The 17,448-nt window shown below is 40.4% G+C and overlaps 1 protein-coding gene across 1 annotated transcript in view; it reads left to right on the top strand.

Moving 5' to 3' along the window:
* LOC126198519 (fibrillin-2-like) overlaps positions 1–17,448 on the top strand; it is a 732,236-nt gene that overhangs the window by 574,892 nt on the left and 139,896 nt on the right. The window contains exons 37-39 of the mRNA XM_049934905.1: positions 11,168–11,416; positions 11,661–11,806; positions 11,904–12,012. Of these exons, the coding sequence (XP_049790862.1) occupies positions 11,168–11,416; positions 11,661–11,806; positions 11,904–12,012 (504 nt within the window). The remainder of the gene's footprint in view (positions 1–11,167; positions 11,417–11,660; positions 11,807–11,903; positions 12,013–17,448) is intronic.

The following is a 17,448-nucleotide window of genomic DNA, read 5'->3' as shown; positions in this document are numbered from 1 at the left end:
AAACCTGTCAAGTGATCTACAAGCTAAGCTACAACTACTGCACCGTGTTCAATATGGGGATGACAGTCAACAAGCTGTCTGTCTGCATCAACGGCCACTGACAAACTGTGGACAAGAAACAGTTGGACTACACGGTTGCTGAGCATGCTGCCCAACACAATATTCTTCATTTCACTGCCTGTGCCCTCTGGATCCTTCCTATCAGCACCAGCTTTTTTGAATTGCGCAGGTGGGAACTCTACCTGCAATATAGCTTACATTCCCATAACCTTCCTGGCCTCAATCTGTGTTAGTCATTGTCCTTTACTCACCTATCGCCTTCCCTGTTCCCATTCCAGCACTACACGGCCTTCTGTTCCACCAAAGCACCCACAGCCTTTTACTTGTCTCCTTTATGGCGCCCCACCTTTGCCTCACATCCCTGCTCTCTGTCTAACCTCTCAATTGCGCCTAGATGTCCCGCCCAGTCTCCGCCTTTCCCTGTATGTTCCCACAAGTACCACTTTACTGTTACCCACTACTATCCTGCTGGCCCTCCCCCTTATATCCTTCTCCTTACACTCACCATCAAAATGGTTCAAATGACTCTGAGCACTATGCAACTTATCTTCTGAGGTCATCTGTCGCCTAGAACTTAGAACTAATTAAACCTAACTAACCTAAGGACATCACACACATCCATGTCCGAGGCAGGATTCGAACCTGCGACCATAGCAGTCGCTCGGTTCCAGACTGTAGTGCCTAGAACCGCATGGCCACTCCGGCATCACCATTCAGGTTGCTTCTCTCATCATGCACAGTTGCTCCCAGTTGGGTCTTGGCACCCAGAGATAGTGGTCATGTGTGTGAGAGTTTCATTCCCATGAATGCATGAATGGTTGCGTGTGTCTGTCTGTGTATGTATTGTCTAATTCAGAAGAAGGCATTTTGGCCAAAAGCTTACTTGTTTAGATGCCTTTTTGTTGCATCTGTCTACGACCCAACATTTACGCTTTATGATGAGTAGCAATTGTCATTATTGTTATCCTGGATTTTCCATTTTTCAATATTAGGAAAAGGATAGATAGCTACTGATCATAAAGATGACCTTTTGAGCTGTAGACAGGCACAACAGTAGGAATGTTACACACTATTGCTTTCAGTCAAAACCTGTTCAGCAAAGAAAACACACACACATTCACACAAGCAAGCACACCCCACACACATGACCGCTACCACCAGCAGTTCCAACTGGAATGTGACCATCATGTCAATAGCAATCTGGAATGGGGGCAAGGAAGGGGAGAGGGTTAGCAGGGTATGGGGGTGAGAGAGAATGGCATGTAGGGGCGAGAGACTGCCAGCCACAGCCTCAGGAATGGGGGGAGGGGGGGGGAGGAGGAGCAGGGAAGGGGAAAGGACAGGCAAGTGCATTGGCAGAGTGCAGCACACAAGGAGGGTGAGAGAATGTGAAAAGTGAGGAAGTGATAGAATGAGGGGTGGAAACAGTTCGGTGGAGGATGTGGGGGCAGTAGGTTACCATAGGCTTAGGTCGGAATAATTGCAGGAGTGGAGAAAGTGTTGTTAGAATAACTCCCATCTTTGCAGTTCACAAAAGCTGGTGTTCAAGTGAAGGATGCACATGGCCCGGGTTTGAAACAGCCATTGAAATCAAGCATGTTATGGTCTGCTGCATGCTGTGCCACAGGATGGTCTACTTTGCTCTCAGCAACAGTTTGGTGGTAGATGTCCAGCGTGGTGGACAGCTGGTTGGTAGTCATACCAATATAAAAAAATACCATGGTTGGAGCAAAGATAGTGTAAAACAGGCTGCTTTCAGAGATGGCTTGATCTTTGTTAGAGTAAAATATGCCTGCGACAGAACTGGAATAGGAAGCATTGGGTGTAAGGATTTGGCCGAGAGATATGATCCCTGTGGCAAGGGGATGGGATTGGGAGTGGCATAGGGATGGACTAGGACGCTGTGGAAGTTGGATGGGAGATGGAATACCTCTTTAGAGGGGTGAGAAGGGTCTTGGATAGGATATCCCTCATTTCAGGGTGTGATGATAAATAACACAGGCCAACAATGGAAAAAGTTTTTTTGCTGAAAATACCTTATTCTTATGTTTTTAGGATGGTAAATCCAAATATGATGCTTAAAAAACTGTATCACCCACCATTTCTTCACATTTTACAGTTAAATGTATTAAATTAAGCAATTTTTTAAAGAAACAGATTTTATATAGTTAAAATAATTTGAAAAGGAGGTGTAATGAATGTAGATGACGTTGGTAGCACTGCTGAGAAACATTTTCTGGCAAAAAAAAGATCAATTCTATTTTTGTGTTAACAGGTGGTCTTTTGTTTACTGTCAACCTAACCTCACTCACTTTCCTGTTTCCTGTACATGTGCTCAGTACAATGTCTAATCGTGGTTGTAAAAATTCTGCTGACAGTTTTTGTTACATTTGAGGTGAATCTGTGATTTAAAAAACACCAAAGAAACATTACAGATGTCGTGAAAAAGATTTATCTATCATACTTTGGATCTAAACTTGGTGATCGAAATAAATCTTGGGTGGTGCATAAGGTATGTTATGTGCATGTTGAAGATCTGAGAAAACGTCCAAAAAGGAGAAAAAAGCCTTTAGATTTGCTGTTCTTATGATATGGAGGGAGCCAAGAAATCATTCTGATGATTGCTATTTTTGCAGTGTTGATATTACTGGTCATAATTCGAAAACCAAGAAGGCAATAAGCTACCCTAACCTTCTGTCCACCATCCAACCAGAAGGGCATGGTGTAGATTTGCTGATTCCTGAACCACCAGTTGATTTAAATTCTATTCCAACAGAAGTATTTTCTGGTTTACATGAACCAGATGATGATGAATTCCATTGTAATACAGAAAGTCTAGAGTCCAAATTGTTTACTCAGACCGAGCTTAACGATTTGGTTAGGGATCTGGGCTTAACGAAAGAAAAGGCTGAATTGCTTGGCTCTAAATTAAAGGAAAAGAACTTATGGCAGTTGGAACCAGCATGTACATGTATAGAATGAGAAAGTTTTTTCAACAAGAAAGTGATTTAGTGTACTGCTCAGACATTCCCGGTCTGATGAATGAGTTTGGTATTGTATACAAAAAGGAAGACTGGAAGATATTTATTGATTCATCCAAAACTAGTTTAAAGGCTGTTTTATTACACAATGGTAACATGTATGCATCTATACCTGTTGGACATTCTGTATATATGAAAGAAAGCTTTGAAAACCTAGAAATAGTGCTAAATAAAATAGGCTATTCTGCTAATAGTTGGATGATATGTGGCATTCTAAAAGTAACATGCATGTTCCTTGGTCAACAAGGTGGCTTTACCAAATTTCCATGTTTCTTGTGTGAACGGAACAGTAGTGCTAGGGATCAACACTGGTGCAGAAAGAACTGGCCTGTGAGGGTGTCTTTAAAATCTGGTGAGAAGAACATTCTATGCAGAAACCTTGTAGATCCAAAAAACCTACTCATACCACCTGTACATATAAAGTTAGACCTAATGAAATAGTTTGTAAATGCTTTGCCTAAAGATGGACCGTGTTTTAAGTATCTCTGCCAAAATTTTTCACACCATTCAGAAGCTAAACTAAAGAAGGTGTCTTTGTTAGACCTGACATTAGAAAATCGATGTTTGATGTTAACTTTGAATCCACAATTACCTTAAAGGAGAAAGAAGCACGGGTATCATTCAAGCAAGTTGTTAAAAAGTTCTTAGGACATGAAAAAGACTCAGAATATGTTTCTATTATAGCTACAATGTTAAAGAAGTTTAAAACTTTAGGATGTTTAATGAGCCTGAAAGTTCACTTTTTGAACAGTCACCTTGATTAATCCCAGACAATGTGGGAGATGTTAGTGAGGAGCAAGGAGAGTGTTTTCACCAGGACATTAAAGTAATGGAAAAATGCTATCAAGGCCACTGGAACACCAACATAATGCGGGACTACTGTTGGTCACTTCACCAAGAAGTTCAGCAAGTGACTCATCATAGAAAAAGCTACCCACACAAGAAGCTTCAAAGAAAAAAGAGAAAGAAAATACAGACCAATTCCAGCTGACAAGTGAAACTTCTATTGACACATATTATTGTTTTAAGTAGCTTATTGTAAGTACAAACCATGCTTATGTTGTAACAAAGTGTTTTATTAATTTCCCCATTTACCACATAGCATAAGATTTTTATACTGTATAATAAAAAGCATATTGCTCGAAAACTATAGGTGATACAAAAAACTAAGGCTTGATTTGGATTCAGCTCATAAAAATCTATAAAGATCAGCTATCCAGGTAAAAAAGTTTTGTAAAAAAATTTCATTGGCCTGTGTAGTCAAAGCACTGGCAGAGGATGTGGTCCATTTGTTCCAGTCCAGGGTGGTACTGGGTGGTGAAGGGGGCACTCTTCTGTAGCTGGTTCTTGGGGGTGGTGGGAGGATTGAGCGTGTGTGGGGAAATGGCACAGGAAATATGTTTGCATACTATGTCCTTGGGATAGTGCCTGTCTGTGAAGGCCCTGGTAAGACTTTCAGCATACATCGGAAAGTAGTTCTCTTCACTGCAGGTAGGCCGTCCACGACTGGCAAGGCTATGTGACAGGTATTTTTTTTTAATGTGGAAAGGATGGCAGCTGTCAAAATGCAAGTAGTGCTAGTGGTTGGTGGGTTTAATGTGGACAGAGGTGTGGATGGAGCCATCAGAGAGGAGGAGGTCAATGTCTAGGAAAGTGGTACGGTGGATCGAAGAGGACCAGGTGAATGGGATGGGAGAGAAGGTGTTGAGGATGTGAAGAAATGAGGACAAGGTGTATTGATCCTGAGGCCAGATCATCAAGATATCATCAGTGAACCTGAACCAGATGGTTTTTGGATGCCAGGAAGTTTTCCTCTGGGTGGCTCTTAAACAGATTGGCGTGGGATGTGAAGTGCGGGTGCCCTTGGCTGTGCTGCGGATTTTTTTGTGTACCTTCCCTACAAAGGAGAAGTAGTTATGTGTTAAAATAAAGTTAGTTAGGTGAATAATGAATGAGGAAGTGGGTTTGAAATCTGAAAGACAGTGGGAAAGTTAGTGTTCAATTGTGGCAAGACTGTGGGTATGAGGAATGCTGGTACGGGAAGGGGCATCAACAGCAACCAGGAGGTAAAGGGTTGAGAATGGTAGAGAGACAGTGAAGGAAGTACTTGGTATCTTTGATGTGGGAGGCTAGATTATAGGCAGATGGATGGTGGTCAACAGAGAGTCGGTCAAGAAAGTTGTTGGTATATTTTATGTGCTAGGATAGATTATGGAAAGTTGATTGGAGGAGTTGATCAATGGAGGCCAAAATCCATTCACTAGGGGCACAGTAGCCAGCTACAATGGGGTGTCCAGGACTGATGGGTTTGTGAATTTTGAAGAACATGTAGAAGGTGGATGTGCAAGGTGTTTCAGAGGTGAGGAGGGAAATGGATTAAGGGGAGAGTTTCTGGGAAGGGCCTAAGGCTTTAAGCAGTAAATAGAGGACTTCTGGACTTCTGGGAGGGGATTACTGGCGGAGTTTATAAATGGATGAGTGAGACAACTGGTGAGGCCTTCCGCCCAGTAGTCACTGCAACTCATCACAACAGTGCTGGATTCTTTGTCCGCAGGGAGGATGATTAGGTCAGCATCTCTTTTGAGACAGTGTATGGCTGTTCTTTCCTCTACTGAAAGGTTGGTGTTCCTAGGAAGGGGCCTGGGGAAGGATGGTGAGACTGAGTTGGAGGTAAGGAATTTCTGGAAGGTTAAGGGAAAGTGGGGGAAGATCGCTGTTAGATAGTGGTATGAAGAGTTCACTGTTGGAATTAGGTTGGCTTTGGTTGTAGGGATTGTGACAAAGAAATGTTTCCTTTGCATGCATCAGAAGAGGGAGAGTAGGTTTTTGACAAGTCCAACATGGTTAAATTTGGGTATAGGGCTAAAGTGAGGCCTTTTGATAGAACTGAAACTTCTGTGGAGATAAGGATTTTGGTGGAAAGATTAACAGCTGTGTTCCAAGATTGTTTGGGCTCTGGATTTGGAGAGTTGGTGGGAGTTTTGGGAGATGTGGCAAGTTTAAAAGGTCCTCAAGGCAGGGTCTCCTTTTCCATTCTCCATTTTTTCTCCCATACTGTACTACCCAACACAATGTGTGGAGGTCTCTAGTCCCTGCACCCCTCAACAGACAGTGCTCTTTTCTCCCCCCATCTGTATCCTTCCTCCTTCCCCACCTCCACTGCAGATTGTTATTCACATGAGAGTCTCTTTCCAGTCATAACCGCCAATGGTAGCAGTCATGTGTGCATGAGGTGTGCAATCTATTCTTTTCCTAAGATGCACCTTATACCAAACAATGTGCTTTCTTGTTTTATAAAATCCAGTGATTACTTCCCTCTTTGAGGGGGGAACCACTGTTTCCCATAATCACTTCATCCTGGACATGTTAGGAAGCCAGAGCATAAAATAGAACCAACATTCAGTTTATACTTAGAACCTCACTTTTTACTTAGAACCTTATGTCATTCAACGTTGAAATTCAGTAATGTTTCATACACACTCTTCCACATATGAATAACTTTCTAATTGTACTGTTTGCAGCACTCTGCATTTAAAATAATGATAGAATGAGTTAAAACCATCATTGCTCTTGTGATAGATATGTTCATCTCATCTTTAATTTCTTACATGATGCATCTCCATAGCTGTTCACACTGCCATTGTTCAGGTGTCTCAGAAATCTAACTCTGCCATCCCGTATGCATATTGCTGTCAACAATGCTAATTCAGAAAAAACTATAGCATTTATTCAGTGAGCACTAAATGGAAAAATGGCGTACACTTGGGTAACACTACTTTAAGCATTGTGCAAAAAGGTAAACATTATTCACCAGGTTTCATTTTCAGTACTCTTCCAACAGAACTGAAAAGAATGAGTGATAAACTCCAAGTATTCAGATCCAACTTAAAAGTTTTCCATGTCACACTCTCCTATTATCTTCAGGTGTTTGCAGTAGTTGAGAATTTTTCTCTTTAATGTGTAATTTATTCTTATACCTTCTGCATTTTTCATCTTTTATTTATTCTTTAAGACTTTCTTTGTAAATTTTCTAGCCAGAATTCTGTAAATTGTGTACTGACTTCCACCATTCCCAAGTAGAGTTGATCCCCATGGCCCCACAGAACTTGATAAATAAACAAAGTAAAATAAATAAATAATCAGATATGTCCCCATTGAGAAATGGAACATGCGATTATTTTCACTTTTGATAATTTCCTCAGCTGGTGGGATTTTGTTGGTATTGAAATTAGCTTCTTCAGTTGGTGGGAATGTGTTGGTAATGAGATGAGTCCTAATGTCAACTTTACATGCTCAGATAATTATATTTCAGCCATAGATTCTTTTCCATTTCAAATAACCTGTGTTACCTTTAAGCGAAGAGGTTAAGTCTTGGACCTATGATCTGTGGCTTAGTGCAGTTTATTTTTGGTTTATTTTCTTTATTAATGCTCTATGGAGTTGAACATGTACAAGATGAACAGTCAATGCAAACAATGCAACAGTGATGGAGCATACGTAGTGGTAAGCTTTTTACAGTCTAGATGAAATTGTAATTAAATAAATTGTAAAATTTTAATATTATATAATACAAGTTGACATAACAGCACTAAGAATGTTGTTTAACTTGAGCTCTGTATCTGTGTGTGCTCTGTATCTGTTTTCTGTAGTGCTTTAATGATTCTAAGAAAATATGTATTTTCTTTTTTCTGTATTGCTGGTCAAAGAATTTACTGTATACATTTTTATATTATTATGTACTCAAATGTCTGTATATGCTATAAGATTATCATATTGTATTTGTAAACAACTGACTCATTGCATGTCCTTGCGAACCCAACCTAGTTGGACCTATGGAACATGAAATAAAATCAAAATCGAATCAAATCAATCAATCAATCAAAATTTCTAAAGCACCTTCTTTGTGAATATATGTTAGAGTACCAGATGGAAAGAAGAGCTTCTGAGTACGAGGTGCATTCAAGTTCTGAGGCCTCCCATTTTTTTCTAATTAACTACTCACCCGAAATCGATGAAACTGACGTTACTTCTCGACGTAATCGCCCTGCAGACGTACACATTTTTCACAACGCTGACGCCATGATTCCATGGCAGCGACGAAGGCTTCTTTAGGGAGTCTGTTTTGACCACTGGAAAATCACTGAGGCAATATCAGCACGGCTGGTGAATGTGCGGCCACGGAGAGTGTCTTTCATTTTTGGAAAAAGCCAAAAGTCACTAGGAGCCAGGTCAGGTGAGTAGGCAGCATGAGGAATCACTTCAAAGTTGTTATCACGAAGAAACTGTTGCGTAACGTTTGCTCGATGTGTGGGTGCGTTGTCTTGGTGAAACAGCACACACGCAGCCCTTCCCGGACGTTTTTGTTGCAGAGCATGAAGGAATTTGTTCTTCAAAACATTTTCGTAGGATGCACCTGTTACCGTAGTGCCCTTTGGAACACAATGGGTAAGGATTACGCCCTTGCTGTCCCAGAACATGGATACCATCATTTTTTCAGCACTGGTGGTTACCCGAAATCTTTATGGTGGCGGTGAATCTGTGTGCTTCCATTGAGCTGACTGGCGCTTTGTTTCTGGATTGAAATATGGCATCCACGTCTCATCCATTGTCACAACCGATGAAAAGAAAGTCCCATTCATGCTGTCGTTGTGCGTCAACATTGCTTGGCAACATGCCACACGGGCAGCCATGTGGTCGTCCGTCAGCATTTGTGGCACCCACCGGATGACACTTTTCGCATTTTCAGGTCGTCATGCAGGATTGTGTGCAAAGAACCCACAGAAATGCCAACTCTGGAGGCGATCTGTTCAACAGTCATTCAGCGATCCCCCAAAACAATTCTCTCCACTTTCTCGATCATGTCGTCAGACCGGCTTGTGCGAGCCCGAGGTTGTTTCGGTTTGTTGTCACACGATGTTCTGCCTTCATTAAACTGTCGCACCCATGAACGCACTTTCGACACATCCATAACTCCATCACCACATGTCTCCTTCAGCTGTCGATGAATTTCAATTGGTTTCACACCATGTAAATTCAGAAAACGAATGATTGCACGCTGTTCAAGTAAGGAAAACGTCGCCATTTTAAGTATTTAAAACAGTTCTCATTCTCGCTGCTGGCGGTAAAATTCCATCTGCCATACGGTGCTGCCATCTCTGGGATGTATTGACAATGAACGCGGCCTCATTTTAAAACAATGCGTATGTTTCTATCTCTTTCCAGTCCGGAGAAAAAAAATCAGAGGCCTTAGAAATTGAATGCACCTCGTATAACAAATAATGTTGTTAACTGCAAATCAATCTCTATTCATATAACATCGAGGTAGGTCTTATTCTTTGGCAGTAAGCAATGTACTTACGCAGATTTTAAGAAGGAACTAGTAGATAAACAGCAGCTGATTTCTATAAGGCGATAAGCAACCGCTTTCTCATATTGCAGGGTTCCTGTAAATTTTTTCATCTTCATTTATTGAATATGAGGTGTGGCAAGTAAATAATAAGACTGGTGTCAGAAATGTGATTTTAATGTGAATAAATTTACAACTAACTGTTATCCCCTTCAGCATATTCCCCTCCCCTATCTATGAACCACTGGATATGTGCCTTCCATTGTTCAGAGCAGTGCTGTAGGTCATCTGTTGTCACCCTCTTCAATAATGCTGTCATTTCTCCCTTCACCTCTTCAACAGACTAAAAATGCATTCCCTTCCTATGCAATTTTCATTTCAATTGAAAGGTAAAAGTGATAGAGAGCCAGTAATGGTGAATTAGTATAGAAGTTTGAGAACAGAAATGCACTTGTCCGCTAAAAACTATTTCACAGATAACAGCATTTTGGGCTGGCGTGTTGTCCTGATGCAAAATCCACTCATTGTTCTTTCACAAATTCAGTCTTTTCTTCCTTATTCTTTTCCTCAGCTTGATTAGAACTTCTTTGTAATATTTATGGTTAACAGTTTGACCCTCAGCACACATTCCATTATGATAACACTTCTCATATAAAAAATGAACAACATTACCTTAAATTTTGACTTGCTTGTCCATACTTTTTTCATTCTTGGCAATGACGCTTTGTTTGTGGGTCATACTGCAAGATCCACGTTTCATCACATGTGATGACGTATAAGAAAATAAAGTTTTTTGTTGAGTCATTCCAAGACATCAGAGCAAATGTTCTTCCGATGGCCTTTTTGTTCTTGAGAGAGGTTTTTCAGAACAAGTCTTGCACAAACTTTTTTCATGTTTAATTCATCATGCAATATTTGTCTTACTGTCTCTTTGTTCACACTCACCATGTCTATGAGCATCAAGATGCTCAGGTATTGGTGATTCCACATAATTTTATTAATTTTCTGAATGTTTGCTTCAGTTCCTGAACTCATAGATTGACTGGGACATTCATCATCTTCAACTCTTCCTGCCTTCTGAAAACTGTTTGTAACATTCAAAAACTTCTGCACGTGACATAGCATTATCTTCAAGCACCTCCTTTAATGTATGAAAACATTCAGCTGCCAACTTTTTTAATTTCACAAGTAATCTGAGGTTAATGTGCCGCTCAATTTTTAAGTTCACCATGCTTGTGGCACCACTACAGAAGAATGTCCGTTACAACAAAAGCTCAGAAGTAAACTAAAGTAGATAGAAAGATGAAATGAATGGTGGCTGCTCTTGAAGATTCAGGGTCAACTGCATTCCAGTACCAACTCCCCCATACAGCTGTGTGGTAGGAGGTGTGTAGTCTCATTATTTAATTGCCACACACAGCGTATAAGCACAATTAGAACGCATCAATTTAATAGCAATAAGTTTTTAACACAATGTACAGACTTAATTTCTGATTGCTACACTGCTTTTCTCTCTATTAATGTACATCTTGCTCACTCATATCCCCAAAGCTCCATGGAACACTGTCAAGTAATGAATGAATGAATATTCAAAATTATTAAAAATGTTTTTGGTTAAATGTGGATAATTTGATATTTTTGTTAATTAAGCATTAATTAATGTAATACCTAAGGCATTCTTAATGTTTCAGATGAACAATGTTTTTAAAATATCTTGCAGATATCGATGAATGTTCAGAACGGCCAGGAATCTGTAGCAATGGTGAGTGTAAGAACTTCCAAGGCAGCTTCCAGTGTCTTTGTAATGACGGCTACATCTTGGCTCCTAGCCGGGATACCTGTGTTGATATTGATGAATGCCTTCGACACCCAAATATCTGCAACAATGGAACTTGTATTAACACTGTGGGGCATTACAAATGCCACTGTTACCCAGGGTTCAAACTTAGTCATAACAATGATTGTATAGGTAAGTATATGATTACTATTTTTCAATTAATTAAATGTTTTACCTTGTACTAGTATTTATTTAATTTAATTTAATTTAAATAGAGTCATTCTTTTCGGGATTTGATTTGTGAGATCAAAAGATTGTCATATTTGTTCTAATAAAAGTTGTATAAATCCATAACTAGATGTAGATATCAATAACTGTCATTTGACTGCTTCAAACTTGATTAGCTGTGAACAAAAATTATTCTTCACACTCTCAGATGTTGACGAATGCCGCATTATGCCTACATTATGCCGCAATGGACGATGCCGTAATGTAATGGGATCCTTCAGCTGTGAATGTGCAGAAGGATATGTTCTTGCTGCAGATGGTCAACACTGCAGAGACGTGGATGAGTGCCGGGAGGTTAGTCTTTAACATTAGTATATTGAGCAGTATTCACTCTTCTAAGTGAGTGTCAAGTTCTTCGTTGTTACTATGTCAGTGTATTGTTTCTGTTTAGAAATCGGGCACATGTCCACCTCCAGGAAAATGTCAAAATCTCATGGGTTCTTTTGTCTGCAACTGCCCACCTGGTTATGAGCTAAGTCCAGATGGCAGATTATGTGAAGGTAATTTGTGTTCAATTTTTCATATTAAAGACTCTCAAAGAAATAAAAATAGGCTGTACTTGGTTTTGGTTGCTGATTAACTTACAATAGGTTTTAATACAATTATGAAAGTGAGTTCTGTTGATGTTTGAATTAAATTTTTGTGCCACTATAGTGGGGTTCAGACACTATACAGCATAAAGAAAAAATGTTACGCAGACATAAGTATCGAAAAACAAATTGTACCACCATCAGCTAATATAAAAACCTTTATTATTGCTACTTGTTACATTATTATTAATCATCATCAGGCACACAAACATTGTTTAATTACGGTATGCTAGGCCACATCTGTTCAGGATGTGGCTGGGTGATCAAGAGTGCTCATTCTCTCTCGCTGCGTAGGCAGTGAGCACCTGCTGTAAAATGGGGTGATCAGACGTCATTACATAGTGCAGGGGAAGTGCAACCAGTGCATTGCTGTCAGAGGAATGACCATAGTTACATTCAATGTAACCTTAGTTGCAAGTGTATATACTTGTGGTTCAGTGCTTAAAGTTGAGAGCAGCTCTTTTTAAACAGATAAACAGCAACATAATGGCTGGGTTAGGAACTCCAAACTGATGGTCAGGCAAACCAACATCAATTTATAACATATCAGTGCAGGATGCTTATATCCTTACGATACACAATGACATCTTGATATGCTTAGTGTGCTTCAAAGCTCTAAACACAACAAAAAATTCAGTTTACAACAACATTACAATACCTTACATGCTAAAGATTATGGACTCTTGGAAGGCAAACAGAAAGAAGCAAAGCTGCAAACATTAAAGACAGCACTGTCATGTGATGCAACTGAAGAAGCTATTCAGCATATGGGAGAACATCTAAATAGTTTTCCACAACATTTTAGTTTTCAGGAGGAATGCTCAAGAAATGAAGCTGCAGTTTGGACAAGTTACTATATTGCTTTTCAGATTGCCAGTGTGTGGTGCACTTTCACTTATTTTCAGTGGATGTTGACAATTTGGAAACTGAGCTTCAATTAGAATGCCAGTGCAACAGTTGTGTGATAAATTTCATAATAAAATTGGCCTTGCAGACTTTTATAAGAATTTATAAGAATCTCCCTAAACATAAATTTCCAAAACTTTTTCTAGTCTGCAGCTATGATTATGTTTATATTTTGATCTACTTACTTGTACGAGCAACATTTTTCCCCAGTGGGGAGAATAAATTTGCCCACAGATGCTCACAGAAAGACTTCAACTTAAAAGCTTGTCTTCAAATCACCAGCATTCATAAAGTCATACCAGGCATTGATGCTTTAGTGAAAAACAAAATAAGTAAAATTGTGTTTCTGTATTTAACATTTAAATAAAATGATAACAAAATACAAGTTTGTCAATTTAAATTTCACTCTAAAATGGCATTCATCATCATACTGCATCAATTGTGGGAAGTATTGTGATTCGTACTTAGCTGTGCCATGTTATTTGCTTCATCAAAATATTAAAAGAGATGTTTCATTTCGTTGTCATTTCTCATCAATACTTAATTAGTAATGTCAGCAGCCAGGCTGAGGTGGAAATACTGATTCCTGTCAGATCTCAGAAGTTAACCACTGTTGTGCATGGTCAGTACTTTGATAGGTAGCCATCCGAGCACACAACACGCAGTTGACGATTTTCTCTTTGCCTCTACAGCAAGGGGACAAGAGAAGTGGTGGCATAAAGTCCCTGATCACCAGTCTTTGTGCCAGTGTCCTGGATTCTATTCCAAATGTCTCCACAGTGTCTCATGAAGTGAGGGCATGCAACATTGTTGATGACAGTCTGTCCGTTGGATGGGGACTCTAAGCTCGGCGGTCCCCTTGGTGTTCTTTGACAGGAGTAGGCTACATGCTGGCACTGGGTTTCACCCTCTCCCTTCTCTCATCATCTCCTCCATGAACATGACACTACACTATTCACACACCCATTATAGTCACCTACACTTCACAAATTCACTTACATGCACAACTCTCGTACTTTGTAGGGTAGGCATGAAAAATAGGAAAAACCTTTTCAATTAGGCAGTCAAACTAGTCCTTTGGGAACCAACTTTACTTATTACTAAAGTAATTGCAGTGCTGAAACCAAAGAAACCACGAATGAAAGCTACTACTCGACAGCTCTTCTTGGCTGCTGCTACAAACTTCTAGAAAGGTACTTTTGAATAGCATGGGACCACGAATCCTAGAAGTTATCCCACCAGAGCAGATGGATTTCACACTAAATGGGAGTTGCACAGGCCAGTTTTAGAGCCCAGCCACACATACTGAGGCAAGTTGTCAGAAACAAAAAAGTTGGCAGTAACTTCCGTAACCCTAACAGCTGCCTGTGCCACTGTGTGGAAAGAAGGGCTTCTACACAAAGTGATAAAAGTAATTCCACACCAGACCATACTCATCAACAACATGTTTTCGGATAGATACTTCCAGGTGATGCAAGGTAATAACATAAGCAAACAGAGGAAACTGAATGATGAACTGTGCTAAGGATCAGTGTTAGCGCCAATGATTTCTTAACTTCTACATCTCTGACCTGCCTGAAACCATGTCAAGGAAGTACAGCATCGCTAATGATATGGCTCTAGCTATCCAGAAGAAGCAGTTCCAAGATGATGAAAACATTATCACTGATGACCAAAATAAAATGCATGGGTATCTAACTAAATGGAGTCTAGTACCAATCCCTCCAAGACAGAGGTCAGCCGTTTTCATTTGATCAACAAAATGGCTGGATAAGAGCTGAAGGTTCACATGAATAATACTAAAATCAACTGTCAAAAACATTCAGAGAGCTTGGGGGGTATTCTAGAGAGACATCTTAAAAATGTATTCCATGTAATAAATTCGCTCAAAGATCTCATTCAGAGTTTATGCAGCGCTAACTGAGGAGCAGCAGTGGATACCCTATGAACCTCTGTACCCTCCTTAGTGTATTCTGCAACTAAGTGCTGAGCATCAGTGTGGCTGACCAGCAAGGATGTAAAGGAGGTGCACACCCAGCTCAATGTTGCTATAAGAATTACAACTGGATGTATAAAGACTTTTCCACTATACTGGCTCCCAGCACTTAGCCATATAGCCCCATGTTTCCCACCGAGACAGGAAGCTTTTACAAAGGAATATATGAATGTAATGAATACTCATCTACTTTCCATCCATGAAGATAGTCCAGTTTTGGAAACAACTTGACTTTACTGCAGAGACTCCCCTCTGATTGGCCAAACATCTGATAGCTACTAACTTCAGCAGGGATACTAAATGGCATGAGAACTGTAATGATAGTGCCTTCTCTGAGGACTGAGACATATTAGCCCAATAGAAAAACTGAACACACAGTCTCCACAAATGAGGGTAACTACACAGTTCCAGTTGTGACTGTGGGGCTCCAAATCAAACTGTCCAATACATAGCACAGGAGCATGAACTGAGAGCCTATCAAGATAGCCTGGGTTACTTCAACACCACACTGTTCTGCCTTGAACAGGTTGCCAGTCTGGTTGTCAGAATATGAAGATGCAAGTTGCAGAATTTATCTGCCTCAGTGTTTTCTTCTGTTTCATTGTCATATTGTATTCTGTATTTTACTTCATTTTATTTTGGTTTATTCTGCAGCCTTCATTGATGTGTTTTATAGTGTATTTATATGCTAAATAAATGAATCTCATTAATAAAACTGTCTAAAAAAATAAATTTGCTACAAAAAGCATTAGCAAGCTACCTTGACACGATACATCTCTGTATAACAGGATATTATCAGCAAAGCTATCTTGTTCTGATGCCTCCCTCCCCTACCTTCCCCTCACCACTCCTTTCCCCACTACATTTCATTGTGAGCCAGCCGTGCTCACTGATGCGGCTTGAGCGTGAAAAAGCTCACACCAGCAGATTAGTGAGCAGGCCAATGCTAGACTCTGCTAGTGTGCACAGCTTTCATGTTCCTGCACTCACTGCTCACTTTGCTTGCACCAGGTTGTAGGCAGAGTGTTTATGTGCTCATCATGTTCCAGAATTTGCCTTCGTTGTTAAATGCAATCAGACTTCTTGAGTAATGACATCAGCACATTCTGTGAACTTTGTTATGAAGAGTGTTGGCAGTGTCACCTGATGATGTTCAATGAGTGAAAGTGGTTGTGACACAATAAATGTACCTTAATGTAGCTGTGGTTCTTCTTATTAGCATTAGCTGTGGAGCACAAGATCATCAAGATTATTTTTCTGTAGTGAGTTGTGCTGTCAAGTTCATATTTGTGGAGTGGAATGGATTGTCACAGATGAATCGATAGAGGTAATGTAATTGAAAAACTTCTTGTACCTGATGGTGATTAGTAACAGTTTAAATTCATAACAATAATAAAGGTCTTCATTGCAACTGTTGGTGTTGTATATGATTTTGGTAACTACAAGCTGTGTGACAGAAACTACTGAAAATATATATGTTGGTTTATATTAAATTTTGTTTTTATTTTGTAGCATGATGTTATTACATGATTATTGTACTTTCTTTGTGACACACACACACACACACACACACACACACACACACACACATTGTCTCACATTCACATGCATGGCTTCATTATCTTTTCCTTACAAAAATGTCTCCCATAGAGTCTAACCACTCACTTATAGCAGGACATTGACAGTCACTAAAGCCTTCACAGACAATATCCACATGTGCCACTAAGTGCCCAACTACTTCCACAAACCAGTTGCAAAGGAACACCCCCTTCATCACCCACCATCTCACCACTTAACTGTACCCTTCACAAAGCATTAGACTACCCATCATGGTGACCGGAAATGATACAAATCCTTCCTACTGCTCCCAAAGTCATACTCTGCTGGCCACACAGTTTGTGAAGTATCATGGCCCTCCCTAATCCTACCTTCTTTACACATGGGTCATACCCTAATGAGACCCAAATGCAAGATTTATCGTATGCACCCACACAGAAAACCTTGTTCAAGTGACGTCACAGGTAGGACCACCTGTGAAAGCAGTTATGCTGCATACCAGCTCTGCTGTTACTTGTGCTCACCATTTAATATGGGGAGTGTAGTAACACTGTTCATGTTTACGTCGCACTTCACTTAGCGTAGACTGGGACTGTGTCCTAGGCATGCCCGATGTTAACTGACTGGGCACGGCCCGTGCTGCCGGAGTTGTTGTTGTTGTTGTTATGCCAGCAGAGGTCGCGTCCGAATTCTCGCGTGCCCTCTGGTGGACGGGACTCTACTTGCGGCAACTACCGTCCGTGACGCGCCGTGCCAATGTGCGCCTCCCGCGATCTTTCTGGTGGCTACTGCACTCCTTCTCCTTTGGGGGGTGAAGTCACTGTGATCCACTGCGTCGGAAGGTGGAGCGTCGGGCAGGAGCGATGACCTCCACATCCATTGGATGG

This window comes from Schistocerca nitens, chromosome 8 (assembly GCF_023898315.1).
Source record: "Schistocerca nitens isolate TAMUIC-IGC-003100 chromosome 8, iqSchNite1.1, whole genome shotgun sequence".
NCBI classification, from domain to species: domain Eukaryota; kingdom Metazoa; phylum Arthropoda; class Insecta; order Orthoptera; family Acrididae; genus Schistocerca; species Schistocerca nitens.
The sequence above is the reverse complement of the archived record's forward strand: the minus strand, read 5'-3'. Positions and strand labels throughout refer to the sequence as shown.